Source organism: Phascolarctos cinereus, unplaced genomic scaffold (genome assembly GCF_003287225.1).
Source record: "Phascolarctos cinereus isolate Bilbo 61053 unplaced genomic scaffold, phaCin_HiC Scaffold_5;HRSCAF=322, whole genome shotgun sequence".
Classification (NCBI taxonomy): Eukaryota; Metazoa; Chordata; class Mammalia; order Diprotodontia; family Phascolarctidae; genus Phascolarctos; species Phascolarctos cinereus.
In genome coordinates this window covers 20,129,910-20,154,780 of record NW_027555958.1, presented here as the reverse complement: position 1 = coordinate 20,154,780, position 24,871 = coordinate 20,129,910, and the positions used below count along the sequence as shown (strand labels likewise).

General features: G+C 52.5%; 2 protein-coding genes across 4 annotated transcripts; one reads left to right on the top strand and one right to left on the bottom strand.

Moving 5' to 3' along the window:
* Positions 1-899: 899 nt before the first annotated feature.
* NSUN5 (NOP2/Sun RNA methyltransferase 5) lies at positions 900-6,236 on the top strand. 2 transcript variants are annotated; one of them, XM_078154707.1, is made up of 10 exons: positions 900-1,048; positions 1,363-1,485; positions 2,434-2,605; positions 2,679-2,787; positions 2,883-3,021; positions 3,125-3,240; positions 4,007-4,185; positions 4,728-4,938; positions 5,033-5,173; positions 5,221-5,260. In XM_078154707.1, exons 1-10 carry the CDS (start codon positions 956-958, stop codon positions 5,243-5,245), a joined length of 1,308 nt encoding a protein of 435 aa, XP_078010833.1. In that variant the 5' UTR covers positions 900-955; the 3' UTR covers positions 5,246-5,260. The 2 variants fall into 2 exon arrangements, with proteins under 2 accessions (XP_078010833.1, XP_020861290.1); XM_021005631.2 differs by having other exon boundaries at positions 901-1,048; positions 5,246-6,236.
* On the bottom strand, positions 5,567-23,480 carry POM121C (POM121 transmembrane nucleoporin C). Of its 2 annotated transcripts, none has more exons than XM_021005629.2 (13): positions 23,051-23,480; positions 21,441-21,647; positions 20,765-20,923; positions 19,412-19,492; positions 18,914-19,085; positions 13,396-13,487; positions 12,317-12,387; positions 11,880-12,004; positions 11,487-11,589; positions 10,766-10,942; positions 8,602-10,326; positions 8,134-8,217; positions 5,567-7,899 (listed from the first exon to the last, which is right to left on the bottom strand). In XM_021005629.2, the coding sequence occupies exons 2-13, from the start codon at positions 21,494-21,496 to the stop codon at positions 7,802-7,804; spliced, it is 2,943 nt and encodes a 980-aa protein (XP_020861288.1). In that variant the 5' UTR covers positions 21,497-21,647; positions 23,051-23,480; the 3' UTR covers positions 5,567-7,801. The 2 variants fall into 2 exon arrangements, with proteins under 2 accessions (XP_020861288.1, XP_020861289.1); XM_021005630.2 differs by lacking the exon at positions 23,051-23,480 and adding an exon at positions 21,052-21,182 and having other exon boundaries at positions 21,441-21,531.
* Between the last annotated feature and the right edge of the window lie 1,391 nt (positions 23,481-24,871).

Sequence of the window (24,871 nt, the reverse complement as noted above, 5' to 3'; positions counted from 1 at the left end):
AATGACTCATATTCTTATAAATTTTACTTAGTTCTCTATATATTTTAGGAACGAGGCCTTTATCAGAGACACTGGTTGTAAAAATTCCCAGTTTTCTGCTTCTCTCCTAATCTTGGATGCACTGGCTTTGTTTGTGCAAAAACTTTTCAATTTAATGTAATCAAAATTATCCATTTTGCATTTCATTATGTTCTCGTATCTGTTGTTTGGTCATAAATTCTTCCCTTCTCCATCGATCTGACAGGTAAACTTACTTTGCTTATAGTATCAGTTTTATACCTAAATCCCGTACCCACTTTGACTTCATCTTGGTATAGGGTAATCAATCATCTAATAAGGACCTACTATATGCCAGGTACGGTGCTAAGCCCTGGGGATACAAAGAGAGGCAAAAGACAGCCCTTGCCCTGAAGGAGCTTACACTCTAATAGGAGAGCCAACACTTATACAAAGCAAGCTATATACAGAAGAAATGCCTATATCGGGTTCATAGTACGGGTTTGTACCTTGAGGGTAGGCACTGGTTTTGCCTTTGGATTTCCAGAGCTTAGCACAGAGCCTGGCACACAGCTGGCACTTAATAAATGCTCGCTGCCTTGCTTGCAATTTGGAGTTAGGAAGGTCTGGGTTCAAAACACGCCACAGACGCTACTTGTGTCACCTTAAGTGAAACACTTCTCTATTTACGCGCTCCAGCTTTGTCGTAAAACGAAGGCTAACTCCTAAGAACGATTCCGCCTCTAAAGCTCTGACCCAGCTACTCTAAGGATGCGAGGGCGGTGCCAGGAAATGCTTGGCCAATGAGGAGCGGGGGTGGAATTGACCAGAAGGGGGCGGAGCCACAGGCCGGCGGGCCAAATCCGGACGAGACGGCGTGGCGCGCCTGCGCAGTGGTTGGGGCAGCCACGTGGGGCGCCGCGGGGCCGGAACTGGAGCCAGGAGTCGGAGGAGGCTCATGGCGCTGTACGGGGCTGCGGCCGCCGTGCTCTCGGGGCTAGAGGCGCACCAGGGCTCCCTCAAGAGCCTGGTCTATGGCAGCCGCTTCCAGGTACTGCGGCGAGGGAGCAGGACCGGAGTGTGGTCAGCCTTGGGCCGGTCGTCCGGGGCTGGGGGTGTCCAAGGCCGGGGGCTTGGGTGTCCGGGGTCGGGGGCAGGGTGTCCGGAGGTCAGGGACGGGGTCTCCGGGGTGGGATGTCCGAGGGTCGGGGACGAGGTGTGCAGGTCGGATGTCCGGGTGTCAGAGGCCGGGGGTGGAGTGCCCGGGGTCGGGGGCCGGGCGTCCGGGGGTCAGGGACGGGGTGTCCAGGTCAGGGGGGGGCGTGCGCCTGATGCCCGCGTCTCCACCACGCACCTGGGCCCCAGAACGTCCGGCAGCTGTACGCTCTGGTCTGCGAGACGCAGCGCTATTCGGCCGTGCTGGACGCGGTGATCGGCAGCGCCCGGCTCCTAGAGGCGGAGAAGAAGCTGAAGCCCCACCTTGCCAAGGTGAGGCTTCTGGGAGAGAAGGGCGTGGAGAGGGTTAGGTCGGCACCGAGCCCGGACCCCACGCCCTACCCAAAGGAGGCTGTTAAGGGAGGCTTTTTTTTTCTTTTTTTTTCTTTTTTTAATATAAATTTATTTATTTTTAGTTTTCAACATTCACTTCCACAAGTTTTTGAGTTCCAAATTTTCACCCCATCTCTCCCCACCCCAAGATGTCATGCATGCTGAATATCCCTTCCCCTAGTCTGTCCTCTCTTCTATCTCTCTCCCCTTCTCTTATCTCCTTCCCCTTCTGTTTTCCTATAGGGCAGGACAGACTTCTGTACCCCATTTCCTATATTTCTTATTTTAAGGGAGACTTTTTCACATACCCACCCAAAGTCATGTTCTTGTTAGTCCGGGAAGGGATGAATGTGGGATCCATAGCTTACCTGGAAAGTCTCTGGATCAATAGTTTTGGGGCCAGAGGACCCAGAACTCAAGCTCTCCCACAGGGAACCCCACCTGATCTCCCTCCCACCCTAATTAACGCCTTCACCCCTAAATTACCTTGTATTTATTATGACTGTGTTCACAGACATGCTGCTTCGCAGATAGAATGAAGCTCTCTGAGGGCAGAGACAGTTTCATTTTGTCTTTGTCTCCTCAGGGCTCTCCTATAGTGCCTGACATGTAGTAGGTGCTCAGCAAACAGTTATTGAGTAGAAAGAGTGGATTACAGATGCTGCCAGAGGCTCTTCTTAGATGTCCAGTAAATGGTTCTTGACTCGACTTACCCTCTGGAGCCTGGCTCATTAGAAGAGGTCAGAGAGTCATGGATGTAGACCCAGAAGGGCCCTCTGAGGCCCTCTGGTCCAGTTCCTCCATCTTACAGATGAGATTAGCCCCAGGTTGAAGGTGGTTGGGTGTGATGCCGGGGTGGCTCAGCTCAGACCGTCAGTCCCTTCTCAGGTCCTGGTGTATGAGCTGCTGCTGGGCCGGGGCTTACGGGGTGGAGGCCGATGGAAGCCTGTGCTGTCCCGGCACAAGGCGAGGCTGCAGGCCGAGTTTGCCCGGCTCAAGGTGAAGCGTTGTGTGAGCCGCAATGAAGACCTCCTGGAGTCGACTCCTGGGGCCGTGCAGGGTGAGTGGGAGCCCTGGGGAGTGGCTGGGAAGGCCGTGGAGGGGAGTCTCAGTGCCTCTCCCTTTGTCTGCAGAGTTGCAGCTCCCTCGCTTTGTGCGAGTGAACACGCTCAAGACCAACCTCGACGACACCATTGATTACTTGAAGCGTGAGGGCTACTCCTACCAGGGCCGTGCTTCTGGGTGAGAGCAGCCTCCTGGTTCCTGGGCAGTTGGATGGGGGGGGGGTGGTCTCTAGCCTGTTCTCAGGCTGCCTTCTTCCTTCTCTTCCCTGACAGACTGGACGAGCTACGGGCCTTAGAGGGGAAACTTTTTTTCCTAGACTCACTGCTTCCTGAGCTACTTGTATTCTCTTCGGGCACTGACCTCCATAAGCACCCGCTGTACCAGGCTGGCCATCTCATCCTGCAAGACAAGGTCAGGAGGAAGGGCCGTGCTGAAGGGGGGTGGGGGACAGATGGGGAGAAGAGGCCCTGGGTGGGGGGCGGTTCACTCAGTTCTGATGTCTTGCCCCTGCCAGGCGAGCTGCCTCCCAGCAATGCTGCTTGCCCCTCCACCTGGCTCCCATGTCATTGATGCGTGTGCTGCCCCAGGCAATAAGACGAGCCACCTCGCTGCTCTGCTGAAAAACCAAGGGTGAGGCAGGAGGGAAGGGGTCGGGGTGGGGAGAATCGTGTGGCATCCAGTCTAGACTGTCTCCTGACAGGGAAGGAAATCTGGTGAATAGAGATTGATGGTGCCCTGGGTGACAGTTTCCTTTAAAAACCTCATTCGGAGCTAGGGACTTTTGGGTTTGCACCCCTCATTTGTGGGGGTCCAAATGGCAGGATGTTGGATGGGAAATTCCAGGGATAGGAATCCAGGCATTGTTAATGCCTTTGCCTTTCTTTATGCCTCATTTGAGAGGTGTCATGTTCTAGTGAAAGGGACATTGGACCCAGAGTCAAGAAGGCATGAGTTCAAATCTCGCTGCATACATTTTGGCTTTGTGAGGTTGGAGAAGGTACCTCATCTCTCTGGGCCTGGATCTTCTCTGTCGAGTGAGGGGTTGGACCAGGTGACTTTGAGGATTCCTTCTAGTTGTAGGGTGAGGATTGTGAGGTTGAGGGGATAGCTGGTGACAGGATGAGGAAACTGAGGCTCAGCTGAAATGGTCTCACACACAGAGCTAGTAAGCGTCAAGTCTCTTCTGATCCCTTAGGCTCCTTTAGAAAGAACCTTTCCCTGAGGGTTTTCTGGTGGTTTCATTGATTTGTGCCCTGTCTTCCCTCCTTCCCCAGCCAGACTACAAGCTGCTCCCTGTTGGCAGGAAGTTGCATTTTCTCTTCATGTCCTGTGTGCCCACCCTCTCCCCGCCAAGTGCTTTGTGCTTGGGGAGCTCACTCACTGATTTCTTCTCTAGGAAGATCTTTGCTTTTGACCTGGATGCTGGGCGGCTGGCCACCATGGCCACACTGCTGACCAGGGCTGGAGTCTCTTGCTGTGAGATAGCCAATGAGGACTTTCTGTCTGTATCTCCCTCTGACCCACGGTACTGCCGGGTCCAGTACATCTTGCTGGACCCTTCTTGCAGTGGTTCTGGTGAGATGGGGAGAACCTCAGGGAACTCTCTGAACAGATGGGTAAAGGTGATGCTGAGGGGTTCTGGGGAGTCTCAGGAGGCTTAGTTTGTCCTGACTTATGGCTCTGACATGGGATTTCCTATTGATGGCTTCCCTGCTGTTGCCTGATTCTATTCTGTGGCTTTATACAGGCTGCCCCTAGGGGCCAGAAAGGCCCATCCCTGGAAGCTCCAGCTTCTGGAATCTCTAGTTATGTGTAGAGCTCAGCTCAGGTGCCACCTTCTGCAAGAACTTACTTTGTATTGGCACAGTGGATAGAGTATTGGCCTGCAGTCAGGAGGACCAGAGTTCAAATCTGGCCTCAGACACCTGACTAGCTGTCTGACCCTAGACAAGTCATTGAGCCCCGGCTGCCTCACCAAAAAACAAAACCCAACCCAACCCAAAACAACTACTTTGTTTTTACTTATTTGTGGACAGGTTGTTTCTTCTAGCTCTTGGAGGCTTGGGATGGCTAGTCCCAAGCACAGACGCTTGATAAATGCATCTCTCTTCCCCCAGGCATGGCGTCGAGGCAGCTAGAGGAGCCTGGTGCAGGTACCCCCAGTCAGGAGCGCTTACACGCTCTGGCCGGGTTCCAGCGCCGTGCCCTGAGCCATGCACTCTCCTTCCCGGCCCTGCAGCGCGTCGTCTATTCGACCTGTTCCGTGTGCCGGGAGGAGAATGAGGATGTGGTCCAAGATATCCTGGAGCAGGACGGGGGCGCCTTTAGGTATTCTAGGACGGAGCCTGCTGTGTGGCGTGGCCTCCCTTTAGGGGTGGGGTAGGTGTGCTGCGGTGTCTCTGATCTCTACCCCTTCTCCCAGGCTTGTGCATGCGTTACCTCTGTGGCCCCAGAGAGGTCTTGGCACCTTCCCAGGTGCAGAACACTGTATCCGGGCATCTCCGGAAGCCACGCTCACGGGAGGCTTCTTTGTCGCTGTACTGGAACGGGCAGATGGGCAAAGGTGAGTGTTTGGCTCTCATGGCTGAAGAGTTAGAGTGCTCTGTCTAGGTCTGATTTTCTCTTCTCCCTCTAGCTCAAGTCCAGAACCACAGCTGCTGGCTGGAAAAGCCGTGCCCAGCGTGGCTCCCAAGAAGAAGAAACGATGCCGGCAAAACGCATCAACTACGTGAACGTGGACTGTGCTCCTCCCTCCTCTGCCCTGGGCTGGGTCTCCTTGGCATCTGGGAGCAGCAGGCAGTTAGCTTCTTGGGATCAGTTCTTGCCTGAGCCTCAAGGGGCACTTCTCACTGCTCCGCTTCCTAAGGCAGGGAGACGGAGCAGTCCTTTATTTCTGTGTGCAAAGTCCAAGTCTGCCCTTACCTCCCATGGGAAAAAAAAGACAGGCTGGGTCCACTGGAGATCACAGTTTTGTTTATTTTTAAAATCAATGACATTATAAGAAGCAAGGAAAAAAAAATTGCACATTCACACTAAATTCCCACCAGACTCAACAGGAACAGCGTCTTAAGGAAAGCTTTGTCTGCTGTTCCTGTTCGGTCTTGTGCATGTACTGCACGGGGCCGAGGCTGAGTTGGGTGGGCGTGGGCAGATCTCTGGGCTGTTCTGGTAACTAGCAGGCTTGTTGCTGCCACCACTGCCGTGGAAAGGCTGGTTTGACCTGATTCCGCTTTCCCCAGGGTCCTCGTGGACTGAGCAGTGGCTGAGACACAGGCTTAAGATGGAGCTCTAGAGACCTTCCGATGCCCCTCTCCCACCTCCAAAACTACAACCACCAGAGCTGCTATCACAGGGGGGGAACCTCGCCCTAGCCACATTCACATACATCACATTATTATAAAAGAAATAAGTACATTTTACAGAATGATTCCCTGGGTGAAAAGGGAGTCTGAGTGAGCCCTTCCTCCCCCAGGCAACATCAGGCTCCCTCCTCCCCCAGCTTTCACTGCTCATCTAATTTCTGGACAACAGCTTTGTACTTTCACAGCCTCAATGAACCAAGCTTGAAGGAATTCAAAAGGCAATTTAGCTTAAATATAAAAATAAATTTTATTTTGTTAAAAAAATGCTTAAATATTTCTTTTTTTTCTTTTTCTTAAATTTAGACTTAGGCAAATCACCCACACACATTCACACTTTTCCCAAAAGTGATGGCAGAGCAGCAAGGCTCCTGGGCCAGGGAGAGGGGGCTCTGGGCCGAGTTGGTATTCAGAGGACAGCCCTAATCATTAACAAGTGGTATCTGGAAGGTGGGTGTGGAGCTCACCTATTGTGTAACGGGGCTTTCCTTCTTGGCTCAAAGGAACCAGAAGGAAGCTACCTTACCCAGGGTTTTCCTTACTGAGGCGGGGCTCCTCCACGGTGACCTTCCTTACCCTCCCTTTTCCCCCAAACCCAAAAAAAGCATGCAACCCGGCAGTAAAATAAGATTACCCACTAATTTAGGGATACCCTGCCCTACTGTGAGATCACAAAGATGTGTGTATGTGTGTAGGGGAGCCCAAAGCAAGGTGGGGAGTCTTATCTGCTTACATTCACAGCACCCTGTCCCTTGGGCCTTATTCCTTCCTGGGCTGCCATCCCTTCAAGTCAAAACACTGTTTGAAAATTCAGGAGTCATTCAGCACGTGCAGCCTCTCACGGCCACATTCCACATCCAATTGAGTGGGTCTGGTTTCTGTGGGAAACTCCTGGACCCCAAAAAGCTTTTAACACCAAGTCCGGCACTACCAACATGCCGCCACTCACACACATCAGATTTTCCTCCAAACTCGATTCAATGAGCATCAGACAGAGCAACACTGACAGGACACGGCTTTATATGGACAAACCCAGAAAACAAAAACGGCACTGGGGAGGAAAGGGAGAGAAGCCAGGAGCAGTGGTGCAGTGTCTGGCCTGCTCCTTTGCTGGCCAGCAGGGGGTCTGGGGAAAGGTGCTTTCCTCTTCTGTTGGCTAACTGCAACCTCTGAGGTCTTAAGGGCTATGCTCCCAAAGGGAAGACTGAGGCTACAGCCTTCCTCTTTCTCCAGGGGAAGAAAGGATGGTGCATCAGGAGTAGCCTTCACGGAGACTTCTCCCAATTCCTGGAGGCTTCCCCAAGGCAAACCCAAGCCAGACCAACACCACGAAGAGGAATGCTTTCTGGGGGGACAAAGTCCAAGGAGCAGAAGCCAAGACCCAAGGCAAAAGCAGCACGAAACCTGCCCTTGCGGCCACGTGGAGCAGGAGGAGAGCTGGGAGGCTCAGGCCGAGCCCTCCGCGTGGCCAGGCCGAGCGCAGGAAAGGGGCTCCTTGGCCAAGCTGACAGACAGACAGACAGACAGACAGACAGACAGACACACACACACACACACACACACACACACACACACACACACACACACACACACACACACACACAAGGAGACAAGTCAGGAGAGGCGAGGCAAGGCTGACGATATGTACACAAGCTTCTCCAGTTTCAGCAGTGGAACTGTTCAAGTAAAAAGGGTTTGTTTCCACCCTGCCACTGCCAGGGCAGCTGCTGCTAGAGGAGTGGGGGGTGGGGTGGGGTGGGCTTGCTGTACAAAAACAGGGACAGGGCCGAGGCTCTTCACAGCAGGAGCCGAGGGGGGGGGGGCAGGGCAGGTTATTTCTTTCGGGTGTGCTGTCTCCGGGCCTGCAGTCGCTGCCTGGCCCCAGGGGTCTTGGATCCAGCACCGATGGAAAACGAAGGGGTCGCTGGTCCTAGGGATGGATCCAACACAGTCATCAGGCTAGGTTCTCTTGAGAAAGGTGCCTTGTTGCCCACGTCCCTCCCCAGAACTCATCGGAGCCTCCCAACTGCAAACAATGCGAAGTGGCCGACCCGCTCCACACCTGGACAAGTGCGGGTATGCAGAAGACGGGGGACCCACCGAGGCCAGGAACCTCTAGGGACCCCTCCTCCCCTCTCAACCCCCCTCAGCCAGAGGTACTCACCGAAAGATGGCCCTGCTCCCACAAAGCCCTGGGCTGGCGTGGTTGGCGTCCCAAAGGAAAGGCTACTGCCCACGGAGCTCGTGCCTAGGAAGAGGAGACAGCTGAAAACTCTGCATGGAGTCTGTTGGCACAAACTTCGTGACACTCCCAAGCCCTGCCTGGCAGTCACTGGAGGGATGGGTGACTGGGTCGGCGCAGGCCGCCCCTGAGGCCACAGACAATGGTGAGCCCACAATGGTACAGACCCAGGACAGAACCCTGAGGGCCACATGCAGAGATCGGAGAGCAGGTCCAAAATCCCGGCTAGCCTGGTTTGGCGTGTCAAGACTCAGGACAATCTTTGGCCAGTCTCTGGGCCCCCGTCAAAGGAGGGGGTTGAACTAGGGAATCTCTAAAGTCCCCCCAAAGGGGGCTCAAAGGCTGCTTCCTGAATGAGGGCCACCAGAGACCTCCCCCCTCCCAACTTACCTCCAAACACAGGCTTGTTCTCGGTGGTGTTGGCCACGCTGAAGGCAAAGGGTGTGCTCTGACTTGGGGCGCCCAGGGGGTTCTGGTTCAAGGTGCCCCCAAAGGGGGCAGTGGCACTGGCTGCCCCACTCTGGCTTGCTCCGAAGCTGAATGCCACAGTACTCGAGCTGGTTCCCGGGACGGCTGTGCTGGCCCCAAAGCCCCCGCTGCTGGCCGCAGGTGTGGAGCTCCCAAACGTGAAGGGGGCCATGCTCATACTGCTAAACATGGAGCTGCTGGTGCCACTGCTGGTGGTCTGCGTGGTGGCCCCAAAGCTAGAGGTGATGGTTGTGCCAAAAGAGAAAACTGTGTTGGCGCTGCTGAAGGCCGGCTGAGTGCTGGCAGGGGTGCCAAAGGAGGTGGGGGGCTTCACTCCGCCAAAGGCTGGCTGAGCAGCGCTGCCAAAGGTGGGCTGGGGGAGGGCGGGGCCCGGGGCTGCCGAGCCCCCAAAGCTGAACGTGCTACTGAAGCTTGTTATGGGGCCCGCTTTGGTGGTCCCCTGCTGCTGCTGCGCATCAGCAGTCCCAAAGGCAGACTGAGGGGCAGCGCCAGGGTAGGGTGGGGGTGGCATCGTCTTGACGCTGGAACCGAAGGGGTTGCTGAATGCGGCAGTGGTGGTGGTAGTGGTGGAGGTGGTGGCGGCGGCGGGGCCAAACGTCAGCGTCACTTGGCTGGTGGCTGGCAGGGCTGCCGTGGTGACGGTCCCGCCAAACGCAAAGCCAGCAGTGCTGCTGGGGGCCGTGTGCGCGGCACCAAAGGTCGTGGTGGGTACTGCTGCAGAGGTGGTGGCTGCAACAGTGGCAGCAGGTTTGTTAAACTGGAACATGGAACTAGTGGACGGGGTGAAGCTGGCCCCAGAGGCAGGAGCTGCCCCAAAGAGGAAAGGCTGTGCTAGGGAGGGGGTGGTAGTGGTGGCAGCGCCTGCAGTGGTAGCGGGAGCACTGGCCGTGGTGCTGGCCAAGCCGCTCAACCCAAAGCCAAAGGTGGGCTTGGAGCCCGAGTCAGTGGTCCCACTGGAAGTGGCTGTGGCGGTGGTCATGGTGGCAGTAGCCGTGGTGGGCTGGACGCCAGGGAGGCCACTAAAAAGGGGTGCCAGGACGGCGCTGGTAACGGCTGTGGTGGGGGCTACGGAAAAGGGCTGCTTTAAGAAAGGGGAAGCTGAGGCCAAGGGCACAGATTGGGGGGGGCCCATGCTACCAAAGATGGGCTTAAAGGTCGAGGTGGAGGTGCTGGGGGCTAGGGGTAGGACAGAGCCACCAGACACAGCAGCTGTGGCAGAGGGGGCAGCTGGCAAAGAAGCCCCACTCTCCATTTTAGGGGGAACCCCAAAAATGGGTTTGAACATGGGAGTGGTGGGAGGAGGAGCCGAAGCAGCCGCAGGAGTGGGAGCAGCGGGAGCTGTGGAACTTAGAGGCGGGGTACTCAGCATCCCAAAGAGAATGCTTGGTTTGGAGGCAGCAGTGGGGGGTGGCTTGGGAGAGCTGTCTGATGCAGGCGCTGGGGAGGCCTGGCTGCTGGTAGCGACGGGGAGCGTGGCAGAAGAGGTCAACAAGGAGAAGGTTGGGATGGGCTTGGAGGACGAAGAGGCGGCAGCAGGGGGCCCTGGCTCTGTGGGCCCTGTGGCAGCGGGCGGGCTGGCCGGCTTCAGCGGGGAAGGCGCCCCAGCACTGGCTGCTCCGTCTGGGTCTGTGAAAGACAAGAGAGGGACATGTCAGGAGCAGACAGGACCCCACTGTCCCAGAAAAATGTGCTCTGCCCAGAGCAGTCTCACAAATGTCAGTTATTCTAGAACTTCAAAAAGAGAAAGACCCTGGGCCCAGTCAAGCAGCATGCTGGCATAAACCTCAAAAGCAGGGCCCCAGCCGTCAAGGGGGTACCCTCGTTTGGACCCTGTTCGTCTCCAGATGCATTTAGCCAGGACAGATGGACACTGGGAACAGAGGACACTTGGAAAAGCAGCACTGAAAGCTCCAGATTCCAGCTTTTCGTGCTAAGTAATCAGACCACGTTTAGAGACCCGAGCACTACAGCAGGTTTATCATGGTTGGGGTTCATCTCTGCCGGGCCTCAGCTCGCTCCTCCTAACAGGGAGAGGCCCAGAAGCCTGCAGCAAGTCCTCTCTAACCTGCGAGGGTGGCTGGGCTCGGGGAATTCTGCATCTTCTTCAGACTGTCCAGCAAGGGGTTGGCACTGGAAACTGGAGGGGCAGCTGGTGAGGAAGAAGTTGTCTCTGGGGATGGTAAAGTGAAGGAAAGAGGTCGAGGGGCGGGGGAGGTCTCTGCGACAGAAACAGCAGGGGGATCTACAAGAGAGGAAAATGTTTAGAAACAGGTCTCCTGTGAAAGTCACAGAGCTCCAAACAAATAAAGGCTATAAATCACAGGGCCCCTAAGCATTCCTGGGCCTTCCATGTTATGGGTTCTCCAAGTCTATTATCTCCTAACTCATATATATATGAGTGAGAGTGAGAATGAAAAAGAGAGAAAGAGGGAGAGAGGGAGGGAGGGGGAGAGAGGGAGAGAGAGAGAGAGAGAGAGAGAGAGAGAGAGAGAGAGAGAGAGAGAGAGAGAGAGAGAGAGAGAGAGAGAGAGAGAGAGAGAGAGAGAGAGAGAGAGAGACACATTAGTGGCTGTCCTCTCTGTGCTAAGGAAGCCTAGTATCCAGTGCTCTCCAGGTTTCAGGGGAAAACGAGACAAGAAGAACCCAGGTTAGCATCTCAGATGAGACTCAATTCCAAAAGTCAACTGGAAGTTTCTGGTCCCCCTCCCTCTGGGAAAAGAATGACCTTCAGATTCAGAAGGGAACTCTTTCTCATGGGTGTGTGGGATGCTACCTGAGTCCCTCACCTGTCTTCTCTTCCAAGACTTTGTTAAACCACTGCAATGCAGCCTTCTTTTCCAAGTCTAGGTCTTCAGCAGTGATCGAGTAACCGAGCTGGGGAGGTGGAGGCTGTCAGAGACAAAGAGACAGTCAAGCCTATCAGAAGGGGAAACCAGTAAGGACACCCTGGTGCACTATGGGGGCTGCTGGCCTGGGTAAGATGTTTGAGAGAAGGGGGTTCTAGGGAGACCTCGAAACCTGGAGAACAGAGGTGCAGACCCTTCTGGTCTATGTACACAGGTTAAAAGAGAATGTCTCGGAGGCCAGGCTGGGCCTTCTCTAGGAGCACCAAAATAGATAGCTAAGGCTAGAGGCTTGTGGGAGAAAAGGCCAGGGGAACTCCACGAAAGACATTGTACCAGGGTGAGCTGGTCCCCTCGCCGAGAAGCCAATAACTGAACTTTGCGTTTGCGCTTCCCCCCGCTCCCAGAGGTAGGTGGGGTGCTCCAGGAGCTCTGTTTCTTCCAAGTGGGGGTATCCGTCACTAAAAGAGAGACAGTGGAGTTTAAAGGAATAGCTCGGGCACAGTCCACCTTCTATCCCCAGGCAGCACTGTTTTGTACCTCTGCCCAGGTCTTCCCTTTGCAAAGCCTGGGTGTCACATCCTTCACACCTCTTGGAAGGTCTCCAAAGGCTAGGAGTGGACACTCAGGCCTGTTCTAATTTGATTAACCACAGCTGCCAGAAGTTGCTTGATGTCCCCCTTCCCCCTTCAAAACTAGGCTCCTGTGCCCTGCTGTACTGAGAGCTCTCCTGACTCCTCCCACTGAAAAACCTCCCTCCCTCACCAACTGACCCTTCTCTGCCTGAGATTCCTTGTCTGAGGTCATGGGGGTCAAACGGCTAGACTGATGAGACTCTTCTTCCCTGTGGGGGGAAAAAAAAGTCAGACTCAAACTTCGCAAGACTTCCTGGACAAAGATAAAGACACTGGGCTGCAATGTCACTGAGCCAACGATCCCTAAACCTAGAATAAGGCCATGATCCTATGTGTCTGTGGTCACTGTTCCCAACAGATCTTCGTCCCCTGCTAGCTGCCAAACTTACTCATTCAACATTCTATTTTAAATTCTTATCATAAGTGGCCACAGGAAATGCTTCACTCTGGGCAAACATCTTAACTTAGCACTTAGACCGGAAAAAAGGAGATAAGGAGAAGCCAATATGAAGCGTTTACCCTGTCTTACAGAAGGGACACAGCTGGCATTGAATGCACCAGACCCCAGTCTGCCTCCTGACGGAGGGTCTGCTGCCCTCCCGGCCCATTCATCCTCGACACCGGCGTGACCATTATTCAGAACCCAACAGCTGCCTCTGCAGAGCCTCCTCAGCACCTGACACACACAACCGCCCTGCGAGGCACTAGAATTCATCACCCCCACATTTTACATGAGGAACCTGAGGTTCACAGAGTTCAGGTCACACCAGTCCAAGAATCTGGACTCCCAGCCAGGTCTAGTGCATCACACCGCCCCCATGCCATCAGGTCTGTGGGCAGAGGAAGAGGAAGGAGACAGCACGAGAGCGTGCGCCCTCACCCGCACCCCTCCTCTGCTCCCCACCACAAGATCCTTCCCCTTGCTAGGCCTGTTTTCTATAAAAAAACGCGGACCTTGATTTCTAAGGGGACTTTTCAGCTCTAAACCTGGTGTTTTGGGCACCTGATAATTCTGTCGATATTGTTCCAGGACAGAAAGGTATGGGTCATGAGAATTTACTTTAGCCTGTGAGTTCTTTCTCTAGGCCCTGACCTCTCACCACTCTGCACCTCTGGGGGGACTCTGACTACCTTTCACTTTGTTCTTCCTTCCCTTGCCCAAAAGGACTCTCAGATCCCTCGGGATCATGCACATGGGCCTCACTCCAAGCAGTTACCGTGCTTTCTTCATAGGCCTCTCCGGGGTCTGGGAGCGAGATGAGGCAGGGCTAGAGAGAGGCGAGGTACTAGGGCCACTCCTCTTCCACAACTGAAATCCAAACAAAGTCAATGTTAATATTCTCCCAAAATTAGAGCAACTTATAGTTCACATCATGGGGGAAGATGTCATGAAGCCTGTTGACAAGTAACAGAGGACAGAGCTGAGAACGATAGCACAAGTTACAAAGAGGCAGATTCGGGCTGAATGCAAAGCAAAACTGGGTAAGAAACAACACAGTTCAAAGGCCTATCTTCAAGGAGTGGAAGGTTTGCAGGTGGGCCAAGCTGGCAGAGCATCAGGAAGAAGTACAGTGACCTCCTCCCTTCCCTTCCCCAAACTCCTCCAAAGAGAGCTGGAAAAAACACTGACCCAGATCCTAGCGGGGCTGTTTTCAGCCTAGGCAGTCAAAGGGAGACAGTGAGAGGCCCGCTGACCCTGGGGCGACAGCACCTGGAGAGGCCGTGCGCCCCGAGCCCATGAGTCCAGAGTCTAGCAGAGGTACAGTCTACACCTGCACGGGTGGCAGGAAGAGGGGGCAGTTCTGCTGCTCACAACCGAGCTCCTGGATGCAGGTCCACAGCTGATGGAGGAGGGGATGGTGTTCCAAGGCAAGCAACAGATGTAGGCCCTGAACTCTGTTCTGAGCAAGAAGTGAATTTGGAAGCAGCAGCAGCCATGTGGCTCAGATCCCAGGAGCAAAGCAGGGTCTCAAGATCTAGCCCCTAGCCCAGTCTGAAAAACTGCAGAGTAAATTAAGCTGGGAAGGAAACCCAGACCAAAAGGAAGACTATACTCTGCCACTCAAAAGAGCAGAGCTTCCCAGGTGACTCCCGCCACAGTCTACTGACACTACAAACAGGGCAAGCCTGCAGACCTGCTGCTCAGCCCCAAACCCACATCTGAAGCTGGGACCAACCAGGAAGGCAGCTATGAGAATTTGCCCTGTTGCTGAGCTGTCCCTGAGATCCTGAAATAATGCAACACTCAATACCTAGAGAAGCAGCTGGACTGGCACAGACCTCTCCTCCAGAAGTGCACAGGATCTGCCCCTCCAAAGGGCAGTGTGGAAGAATAAGGAAGCCAACAAAGAAAAAAGAATTCCAGCATAAACAGCTATTACAGTGCCAGGGACCTTCAAGATTCAAACCCGGAAGAGAATGACTCCAAGCAAACCTCAAAGAAAAACACAGCAAAATCCAACTAGATTTCCTGAATGAGACAGAGCAAGAAGTTAAAAATGTTAGTGTAAACAGAATGACAGCAAGCTGAGGAAAGACTGGAAAAGAAACGAGAGCTGCGGGAGAAAGAACAGGAATGGGAATTAACAGCTGAGCACAAGAGGTACAAGACCTACCCCAAGCAACAAACTTCCCCAAAATTAGAATGGACCACAAAGAAGCCAAGACTCCATGAAGCAAGAAATGTTAAACCAAAGTCAAAAGACTGAAAAAATAGGAAAAAAGAAACCTCCAAGCAAAAGCAACTGACCAGCACAACAAATCTAGGAGGAAAAATCTTAAGAACCACTGGACTGCCTGGAAGCCACGACCAGACAAAGAGCCTAGGGAAACTATTCCAAATATTATAAGAAAACTGCCCAGATTTCTTAGGACCAGAGGACAGAGTGGAAACAGGGAGAATCCTATGATCACATCGGGAAAGAAGCCCCATGATGAAAACTCTCATGAATGGCGTAGCCCAAAGCCAGAGCTTCCAGGTCAAAGAAAAAACACTGCAGCAGCTACCAGCCAGGAACGTGGTATTCTAGAAGGCAAAGGATCTAGGCTCATAAGCAAGGATCACCTACCTAGAAGAACTGAGTATAATCCTGGAGGGGAAAAAAATGGAACTCTAAGGAAACAGACTTCCAAGAACGCCTAATCAAAATGCCAGAGCTGCTCAGAAACAGTGAAGTGCAAACCCAGGCGTGAAGAGAAATGTAAAAGAGTAAACACGAACGAATAATCATAAGGGGCTAAACAAGGGCAAACTGTTTACATTCTAATATGGGAGAGGACACCTGTGTCCCCTCAGAAGCCTGTCACCAGGGGCCACAAAGAGAATCCAGTTACAGCAGAGGTCTGCAAACTGTGACTCACATGCTAAGAATGGATTTTATATTTCTAAATAAAGTTTTATCATCTTTAAAAATGTACAAACCATTCTTCATCGGCGGAGCCATAAAAAACAGGAGGAGGGCGAAAGTCCATAGTTTGTCAAAGGCCTAGGAATGATCCTATTACATTTTGATGATTTTGAGAGAAAAAAGGAAAGGAAGCGGAAGAGGGATACACTAGGAAGCAAAGAGAAAGAATGTTAGGGAAAATCATCTCTCATAAGCAGGGTACGCAAGTCTACACAAAGAAGGGAGGTGGGCACTGGGTGACCCCTGAACCTCACTCTCAAAAGAGGGAAGAGCACTGTACCTGTACACTGGCCACAGAGGTGAATTTCACTCCACAAGGAAGCAAGAGGGAGAAGGGCAAATTAGAGGGAGGGCAGATCAGTTCTAGGCAAAACAAACGCTAAGGACACACAAAACTTTTTACAGCAGCAATGTTTGTGATGGCAAAGAACTGGAAACTGAGGGGATGCCTATTAACCGGGGAATGACTGAACAAGTCATGTCTATGAGGGTGGTGGAATGCTACTGTGTGTAAAAAATGATGATGGGGTTTGTTTCAGAGAAACCTGGAGGACCTGTATGAACGGATGCAGAGGAAAGTAAGCAGCATCAGGAGAACAAGTTATACGATGGTAACAATACTGTAAGACTGAGGAACTCTGGTCAGTGTCAGGACCAACCACGTTCTGAATGACTTCATGATGGAACATGCTACCCAATTCTTGACAGAGATGGACGTGGTGAGTGTCCCTTTAGTAGAGGTCTTCAAGAAAAAGCTTGCTGACCACTTGTCAGGGAGGCTGTGGAGGGTTTTCCTTGATTAGGTGCAGGTTAGAACAGAAGGCCTACAAAACAGCCAGTGCCTGACCACATGCGAACAATGAACCTATCATTTTTTTTTAAATTTCAAATTCAAGCACTTATGTTGTGGAGAGGAATAAAGTGATGCTTAAGAGCAACCTAATTTATAAGATTATATACCATGCCACTACATCACAAGGTTATTTTGAAAGTCAAGTGACATTAGTGTGGAAAGTGATTAAACATACAGACATTTCCCTTACATGTATATCTGTGTAATCACACAACTGCTGCTGACTATTACCTCATCTCAAACTTTCAAAAGCATCCTACTCAACTCTCACCCCCAAAATATCTTATGAAAAATTCCCTAACAGGAAAAAGGTAGGCTACTGAGACTGCTGCTAGAAAAGGGATGTTATGGAATAAATGTCTCCTCACTACATTGTTTTTTATGTAGCGTAATTATAATTGAGTCAAGGAGGATGTTCTTGGGAGTAGGTTTGGCCTCCAAAAAAATCCACGAAGATTAGTGCTGTCAAAATTATTTATTTTTTGCTTTTTAAAAACAGGACATTGGGGCAGCTAGGTGGTGCAGTGGATAGAGCACCGGCCCTGGATTCAGGAGGAGGTGAGTTCAAATCCAGCCTCAGATATATAACACGTAAGAGCTGTGTGACTCTGGGCAAGTCACTTAACCCCATTGTTTAACCCCAAAACAAAACAAAACAGGATGTTGAGAGATGATTCTAAGGTAAGACACCAAATGTCTTGGTTTCAAGGTTGTGACACTGGCGTGGGTTTAGAAAAAGTCAAATCTTTTAAGAAATAGCATCCCACCACCAAATACACATCCGCTTAGCAGGGTTTCATCATTGATAATGATGCTCCAACATACATTTTAGGAAGTCATCAAGTTGAGAAGGAGGTGGGAAAGAACATTGGTATTTTAAGGCTAAATGAAAATAGCAATTTGCTTAATTAGGACTTCTGCAGAACTAAAACGTTTCCTAGTCTTCCTCAGCCTCTCAGTCTAAGTCAGAAAAAGCTACAATTAAGACCATTTGCAAATCACTACTTAGAGCAAAAAAGAGCTGTCTGTCACCTACAATCAGTGGGACTATTTACCATTCATTATCTTTTTTTAAATTTCCTTTCAAAGATCAGTCTCATTATGAAAGGATTCCCTTTTGCTTCATTCTCCCTAAACATCTTAATGGATGACCACTAGAGGACCAATACTGAGTATGTTACAATGAGGATTCCTGTCTGTGTGATTTCAATTAAATGACTGCTCAGGTCCTTCCCCCACCTCTCAAATTCTGAAAATGAGGATAAAAGTACTCCCCCTCCTCCCCAATCTTTCACAGCTGTCCCGAGGAAACGGGCTTCAGTAAGCGGGAAAGGGGCTCTATGTGTGAATTACCATTATTATTGCCATGTATTATTCTGGGGATTGAGATGGAGGAGGAAAACTTCACATCAGATGCTGAGGTCACTGAGCAAGGGGAACTTGGAAGAAAAAATAAAGTAAGAGATGGTGGCAGAACAGTCTAGAAGCAGCAATGGAAGCCTGAATGGGCCAGCTCTTCTCCCCAGCCCTGTGAATTAAGAGTCAGGGAAAAATGGAATGGTTTCTAGTGGAGAGTGTTAGAAAGGATTTGTTTCCTCAGAAGAAAGCCGCCTTTTCAAGTTAATGCAAGGAGGGACAAGAAACTTTTGAGAAAACACTCAAGGATGTGCTCAAATTTACTTAGACTAGACACCAAGGATAGAGAAATTAGAAACACTCCATGAGTAATGGAGCAGGAGGAGAGGGAAAGAGGAAGAGGAGGAGGCAGACTGGTGTAGTACGTTGGTGACTGGGACAGAGACTTGAGAGTGGACAGAAGCTAACAAAGGGGATGGTTTTGAAAAACTAACCTGCCTAGGATTCTAATGGGAATTTCTGTGAGCCACAGAGGTGGTGTTTTGCAGGGTCCTCCCAGACTGCCCTCCCCAGGTGAGATCTGGCTTAGGGTTAGGGTTCACTGACTGGGCCTATCCAGACAGCTTCCTAGGGGCTTGGAAATTAAACAGAGTGATAGTGGAATAGAATTAATAAGCCAGAAAAGGTCGAAGATCACTCAAGTCCAGGGATGCATTTCATGCCTGGTCTATTTTCAGGGTCATTGTGACAGGGAGATTACACTCTAAACTACTTCAAAAGACCACTCCAATAATTAAATCTGAGTAACAAGATAAGCCACTCATATTTACCTTCTACTAGTCCTTTTGCTTTTTGAGATTAATGGGAAACTAAGTCACCTGTGCCGCTTTCTAGAACAAGACTCTAATTATATGTCCCCACACTGGACCGTAGAGAAAACCTTTCCCCTATGAACAATTTCTTGGTCTCTCAGTTCTGAAATCAGGAGTTCATAGAAGGGACAGACTCATCTTTCAGCACCCCAGAAGCTGAACAGCATGGAGCAGATGCATTAAGACAGTTGCCATTCTTGTCACCAACCTCAACCCCACAAGTGATCTATCACCCTCAAGGCAGTACCTGTGAGAAACCCCTCGTGGAGCTATAGGAGCTGGTGATGGCATTGCGGATGGAGCTGGGGATGCCCCCCGGGGAGGTGCTGGGCAGAGAGCTGGTGGAAGAGGTTCGAGATCTCTTATTCGAGCCGTCCTCTGTGCACTGTGAAGTGAGGCTTCTCTTCAGAGATCCAGGCCTAATGGAAGGAACACAGATTTCTCAGGGCTACATCTAACTTGGCCATGGTTTCTTTCTTCATGTAACCCAGGAGGAGTTATGTGAATGTAACTGGTAACAGTTCAGCTAGGCAGTTATGAAAACAAACTGGGAACATGAGGAAGATCTCAGTATCTGAACTTTAACCCTGCTTAAGGCTGAACCAACACGATAAGCCAAGAGTAACAGTTACTGGGTCACTCATTAGGTGTGATGTTCTTAACGAGGGCAGGCCTGGGCAGAAGCACTTAGACACAGGCTGTTTACCTCTTTGCTAAACGTTCTATTAAGGGAACTATTACTTACTTGGGAACCAGAGATGCCGGGGCTCCATTTGCGACCAGGGGTTCAAATGCTGAGTGTCCACTGCCACTACTGTCGTGGCGCCTGCAATGACAAACAATCCACAGTGAAACGGATTTTTTTTGGGGGGGGGCGGTGGCATAGAGGGCAGACTGGGAAGATGGCATCGACAATATTGCCGTGACTTCAGGACCTTTACAACACCATCAAGAAACATTTACTTCATTCTCAGTTGGGAAGCTGAGTTTCTTGAACACCTGGCAAGCAGCGTGGAGATCTCATCCAAGGCGCTCATTTCTGTGACTGCTGTTCTTATCAGAATAAAACTGAATCCAGCTCTGCATTTATAAAGGCTCAACCAAGGACAGAGAACTGGGGATCCCAAAGACGCTTGATCCCGCCTGCTTCACTTCAGTCCCTAAGGGCAGAACGTGGCTGTCTCCACAAAACACAAAGCCAAACTTCCCCCAGGCCCCTCCCTCCAACATGGCACTGACCGCACAGCCCTGAGCTCCCCTTCTAGAAAAGATGCACACAAGAGGCAACTGAGCTGCGAGCTGGCCAGTGTGCAGGGAGCCCAGGCTCATGTGCCAACAGAAGCAGCCTGGAAACCTCACTGGGAAGGACTTCCTCATTCCTGTCCTACCTGTCCAAACCTACTCTAAATTATGGTGCTGTGAATGACCACTCGCTGCAGACAAGCCACAGCTGCAGGCAGGCTCCTGGATGACACACCGGGATAGTGTCAAACGCCTGGCTTTGTGCTGTCTGGGACACGCTATCTTGGCAAGGCCAAGAGGGGAAAGCAGGGAACCTGAAAGGACTCCTTGGAGAAGCTGGCTGAGCTCTGGTACGTCTGCTCCTCACTCCCACCCGTGCTCTGCACACGGGCAGGAATCTTCTTCACTTCCAAGACCTTATCACACAAACTCAAGAATGACTCACGCTGCCTCTGACGGTTCTTTCAGGTTCAGCGTTCTTTGCCGAGGCTCGTACCCACTATGTGACTACTTGAGCACACGCTAATCCTCCTGTGTTACTTTGGGCACCGAGAGATGGCCTCGCCACAGTCAGCTCTTCTTAGGATAAAATTCAAGGGCCAGGGGATGAAGAACGTGCACACTGCCAATAAAACGCTTCAGGGTCGTTGGCGTTATAATTCTCGGTACTTTGGGGAAAGCAGCAAGTTATAGAAAAACTCCTTTCTCATGCCATCTCACGGAAGGCTTAAGGCTTGTGTTACTGCGTGCCACCCTTAAGGGAAGGCTGCAATCAAGGAGTAATTAAGCCTCATTAAGAGGAGCCAGCTCTCAGGACCCCACGAGAACCAGCTGCTTGGTCCCACCAGGCTGTTACCTTCGCTTGTTTTCCTGGGCATCACAGAATATCTGATCATCCTCCTCCACCACCCTTTTCCGGCTCTCTTTGAGTGCGTTCATCACAGTTTCCTTTGCACACGGGTCTGGGGCATTACTGGATGGTGAGGGCATGGCTGAATTCACAACCTGCTCCAGGCTGCAATGGGAAGAGGAAGTCCAGTGCCACTGAGAGACCAATACTGTTACTCCGTGTAGACAGAGATCATCACAATCTACTGAGAAGTCTCCAAAGTCCTCCCCCTGGTTATACAGAAGCAGAGATACCTATCATCTGTCCATTCACAGAACAGCCACTGGCAATTAATGATGCCCTCGAGGCCAAATGAAAAAACGATCATAGCTCTAGAGCTAGAGAGGTCCTCAGACGCTGTCTGTTCTTACTCTATCCACCTCAACTGGGAGAAAAGGAAAGCGAGATCAGTAAAATTATGAGACAAGGTCCCATATGTACTAAGTGGCAGAGGCAGGGCTCCAAGCTGGGTCCTCTGACTCACAAAAAGCTGGTGTTCTTTCCATCCTATGAAGGATGCTTTGGGATCTTTGGATCAAGGCTGTTATCCTTTCTCTACTGACATGTTTTTTGGTCACTTCTGCCAGGAATACAAAGTGAGTTTCCCCTCTGAAAAACATCAAGTCATAAAACGCATACTCACGGGGAACGGGGTAGATCTGGGCGAGCAATTCTCACGGTCACAGGGCTTGACACCATGTGGGAGTTTCGGGCAGAGAGTACGTTTTTCCTCTGGTGGCCTTCCCAACACACTGTGGGAAGCGTCCCCAGTGCGGAGTACTGGGCCTGCTGAATTGGATATCTTCTCCGTGGAGCTAATGAGAATCGGTTTGGAGGAGTCAGGTGGTCCCTGGACAGAGCAGGGGAAATGTGCCGTTATACCAAAGGCAGCAATCAACAAAGACACCAACCCTCAAGGAGGCTGAGCTGTGGAGTCACAACTTCATGGTGGAGTGCGACAGCAGCCTGACATCTGTCACAGTCTGAGAGAAACAAAAGATCTGTGGCGCTACTGTGGGATAGGGAAAGAATGTAGCTGTTAGTAAAGCCTCTTAAATTCAAATTTCAGAAAGTTACCAAGGACCATGCCCGTAGCATTTCAGAACTAACTTCATTCACAAACCTCTTTTTAACATGTTTTTTTTTATATCTCTTCTGGAAAATAAGAATTTAAAAACCAAACTCTGTGTGTGTGTGTGTGTGTGTGTGTGTGTGTGTGTGTGTGTGTATAAGTTAGGCTATTTTACAGTATCAATACCTGTTTTCATACTTATCATTTCTCTTTGTAAAACTCTAATAAATTTTCAAGAATTCATGTGTTAAGTCACAAGGTAAGAAGATAATGATCTCAACAAGAGTTAACTTTAAAAAAAAAAGGTTAAGAGTTATTTTCAGTGGCTCATGATTTATTTTTTTCTTGCTCTAGACCAGGGGTGGGGAACCTGCAGCATCGAGGCCACATGTGGCCCTCTGTGTCCTGGGGTGCGGCCCTTTGACTGAATCCAAACCTCGATGAACAAATCCCCTTAATAAAAGGATTTGTTCTGTAAAAATTGGACTTGGTCTAAAGGCCACTTGTGGCCTTGAGGCTGCTGGTTCCCCACCCCTGCTCTAGACACTGGGAAGCAGAGATGCCATAGAATGAATTAGCAGTGGGGGGTGGGGTTCTAGGAAGAGATAGCTTTATCCCTTTGGCATCCCTGTCCTTCCCTCCCAAACTGGGGAGACCAGAGTGACTGTAAGCTGAGGGAAGTCCTTCATCCTTCCCACCGCCACCACCTGCCCGCTCCCTAAATGGGGAGCCCCACCGTATATTACAGGGGACACACGACGCCTGATCTGGGCCTTACCAAGCACACTGATCCTGACTACGAAGCGTCCCCCCAGTCTGAAGCCTCTGCTCCCCCCGGACATCCTTCTCTAAGGCTCACATCGGCCGTAGACAAGCCCCCATCAACGCCCTTGAACCTCTCGCTACATGGGGGGCAGGCGGCGTGTGTGGTGGGGGATGAGAGTGGAGCCCTGAGTTCGAATCTGCCCTCCCGCTTCCCAGAGGTGGGACCCCCAGCCCCCGCCAGGGATCTGCCCCGCCTTCGTGAGCTGGGGTCTCTCTCGCAGCCGCCCCCCCAGGCTATGGGGCGACGCTTCGGGGAGGGCTCCCAGGGTCCAGGGGCAGGCCAGGAAGGGTCCTCTCTGGGGGAAACCCCGGTCCCAGCCCCCCTTTCCGGACGGGACCCCGAGGCCTGGCCTTACCTGAGCTGGAGCCTGCGGCCGGGCTCAGCAGCTGCGGCGAGGGCGCCTGGGGCTGCCGCTCCCGCCGCGGGGGTTCCGGCGGGCCCGGCTTGCCTAAGTAACCGCCCATGAGCAGCGGCTGCCCGGCGGGCCCGGGGCCCCGGGACGGCGGCTGCAGCGGGGCCCCGTTGACCGCGGCCTTGGCGGGCGGCGGTAGGCGGCGGGCCCGTGCCTGGGAGGCGGAGGAAAGCGGCGGGTTGCAGCGCGGACCCCGGGCCGGCTCCCGGGGGCTCAGGCCCCACCAGGCCGCGGCGGCCCCCACGCCCAGCCAGGCCAGCGCCGCCGCCGCCGGCACCAGGTACAGCACGAGGCCCAGCAGCGACAGGCCCAGCAGCGTCGCCGCGCCGCCCGGCCGGCCCCGCACCCAGGGGCTCCGGGAGCTCCCGGACGCCGCGGCCCGCCGCCGCCGCTCGTTCCGCTCGGTGCCGGTCCCGGTCCTGATCCCGGCCCCAGCCCCGGCCGCCGCCGCCGCCGCCGCCGCCGCAGCCGCCGCAGCCGGAGACATCGCGGCTCCGCGCCGCGGGGAGGGCTTAAATATCCCAGCGTGCACCGCGCCGGCGCGGAGCGTCACGGCGTGCGCGACTCCTGCCGACGCCCGGCCCCCACCCCTGTACTGGCGGCGAACGGTGACGGGCCAGGCGCCGACCCGTTGCTAGGCAACTGCGCGGGGGCCGCGGAGGAGCGCCTCGTTTGCACCGGAGAAGGGCGGCCCCTTCCAGGGGGTAGGAGCTCCACACCTTAGAGCCCACCAAGCTCCGCGCACGCGCACACGGACCCCCTGGCCACCCAGTCTCTGTCTGGCGTTCCCCACCCCCGCTCCTAGCGCTCAACCTTAAACGCGCGCGCGCGCGCGCGCACACACACACTCACCCGCCCACAGACACCACACTCAGCGCGTTCAGACAACACAGCCCACACTCACTCCATCATACACACCACCCACATACGTACTCTATACACCATACTTATGCTCACACACGCTATTATGCTCTTACACCATATACCTCGCACAGTCACCACACGTACACATATGCAGTCCTCACACACCACACTGAACACACACGCCATGCTCACCACATCATACTACACTCACCACACACTACATGCAATATACACGCTTAGCTCACACATGCCACACGGCACACACATCATACACACACCATGTAACACGTCACACACTCACCGCACATACACGAGGCACACATACCACACACACCGTATATACAGCACCCCACGCTCACGCTCCCATACACATACATCCCATCACACACGGCACATCACGCGTGTAATAACTGTGTATTAGAACGCACACACAACAGACACGGATGCACAGCAGACACAGACCCCAAACAGATCTCACACCGACAGCCAGGCCTCCCCATCACACACATCAGACTTTACCGACGCAGGGAGCACACGTCACACACACAAAAGAAGTCACACGTCAGGACGACGACAACAGCTACCGTTTGTGTAGTGCTTGCTATGGGCCGGGCAGTGTGCTGAGTGCTTTACGATTATTGTCTCCTTTGACACAACAAGTCTGTGAGGCTCCATTTCACAGATGAGGAAACTGAGGCAAACAGGATCAAGGGACTCGCTCAGAGTCACACAACTAACTAGTCCACGTCCGAGGCCAGATCTGAGCTCTGGCTGTCTAACTCCAGGCCCAGGGCTCTGTCCACAGAGCCCCACGAAGGGAACACACACCACACCGTAAACATACACAGCCCACATAAAAATCCAACCCTGAAAACTTCCTGTGCGCATGCCCACGCTTAG

What these genes read in the sequence shown, in the direction of transcription:
- NSUN5 (XM_021005631.2), top strand. Translation starts at nt 956, where the DNA reads ATGGCGCTGTACGGGGCTGCGGCCGCCGTGCTCTCGGGGCTAGAGGCG. An exon ending in TGAAGCCCCACCTTGCCAAG is followed by an intron (nt 1,486 to 2,433) that starts GTGAGGCTTCTG and finishes GTCCCTTCTCAG; the next exon opens with GTCCTGGTGTATGAGCTGCT. An exon ending in GAACGGGCAGATGGGCAAAG is followed by an intron (nt 5,174 to 5,245) that starts GTGAGTGTTTGG and finishes TTCTCCCTCTAG; the next exon opens with CTCAAGTCCAGAACCACAGC.
- POM121C (XM_021005630.2), bottom strand. Translation starts at nt 21,125, where the DNA reads ATGATCGTTTTTTCATTTGGCCTCGAGGGCATCATTAATTGCCAGTGG. An exon ending in GCCCAGGAAAACAAGCGAAG is followed by an intron (nt 19,493 to 20,764) that starts GTAACAGCCTGG and finishes TTGTCATTGCAG; the next exon opens with GCGCCACGACAGTAGTGGCA. An exon ending in GAACAAGCCTGTGTTTGGAG is followed by an intron (nt 8,218 to 8,601) that starts GTAAGTTGGGAG and finishes TCCTCTTCCTAG; the next exon opens with GCACGAGCTCCGTGGGCAGT.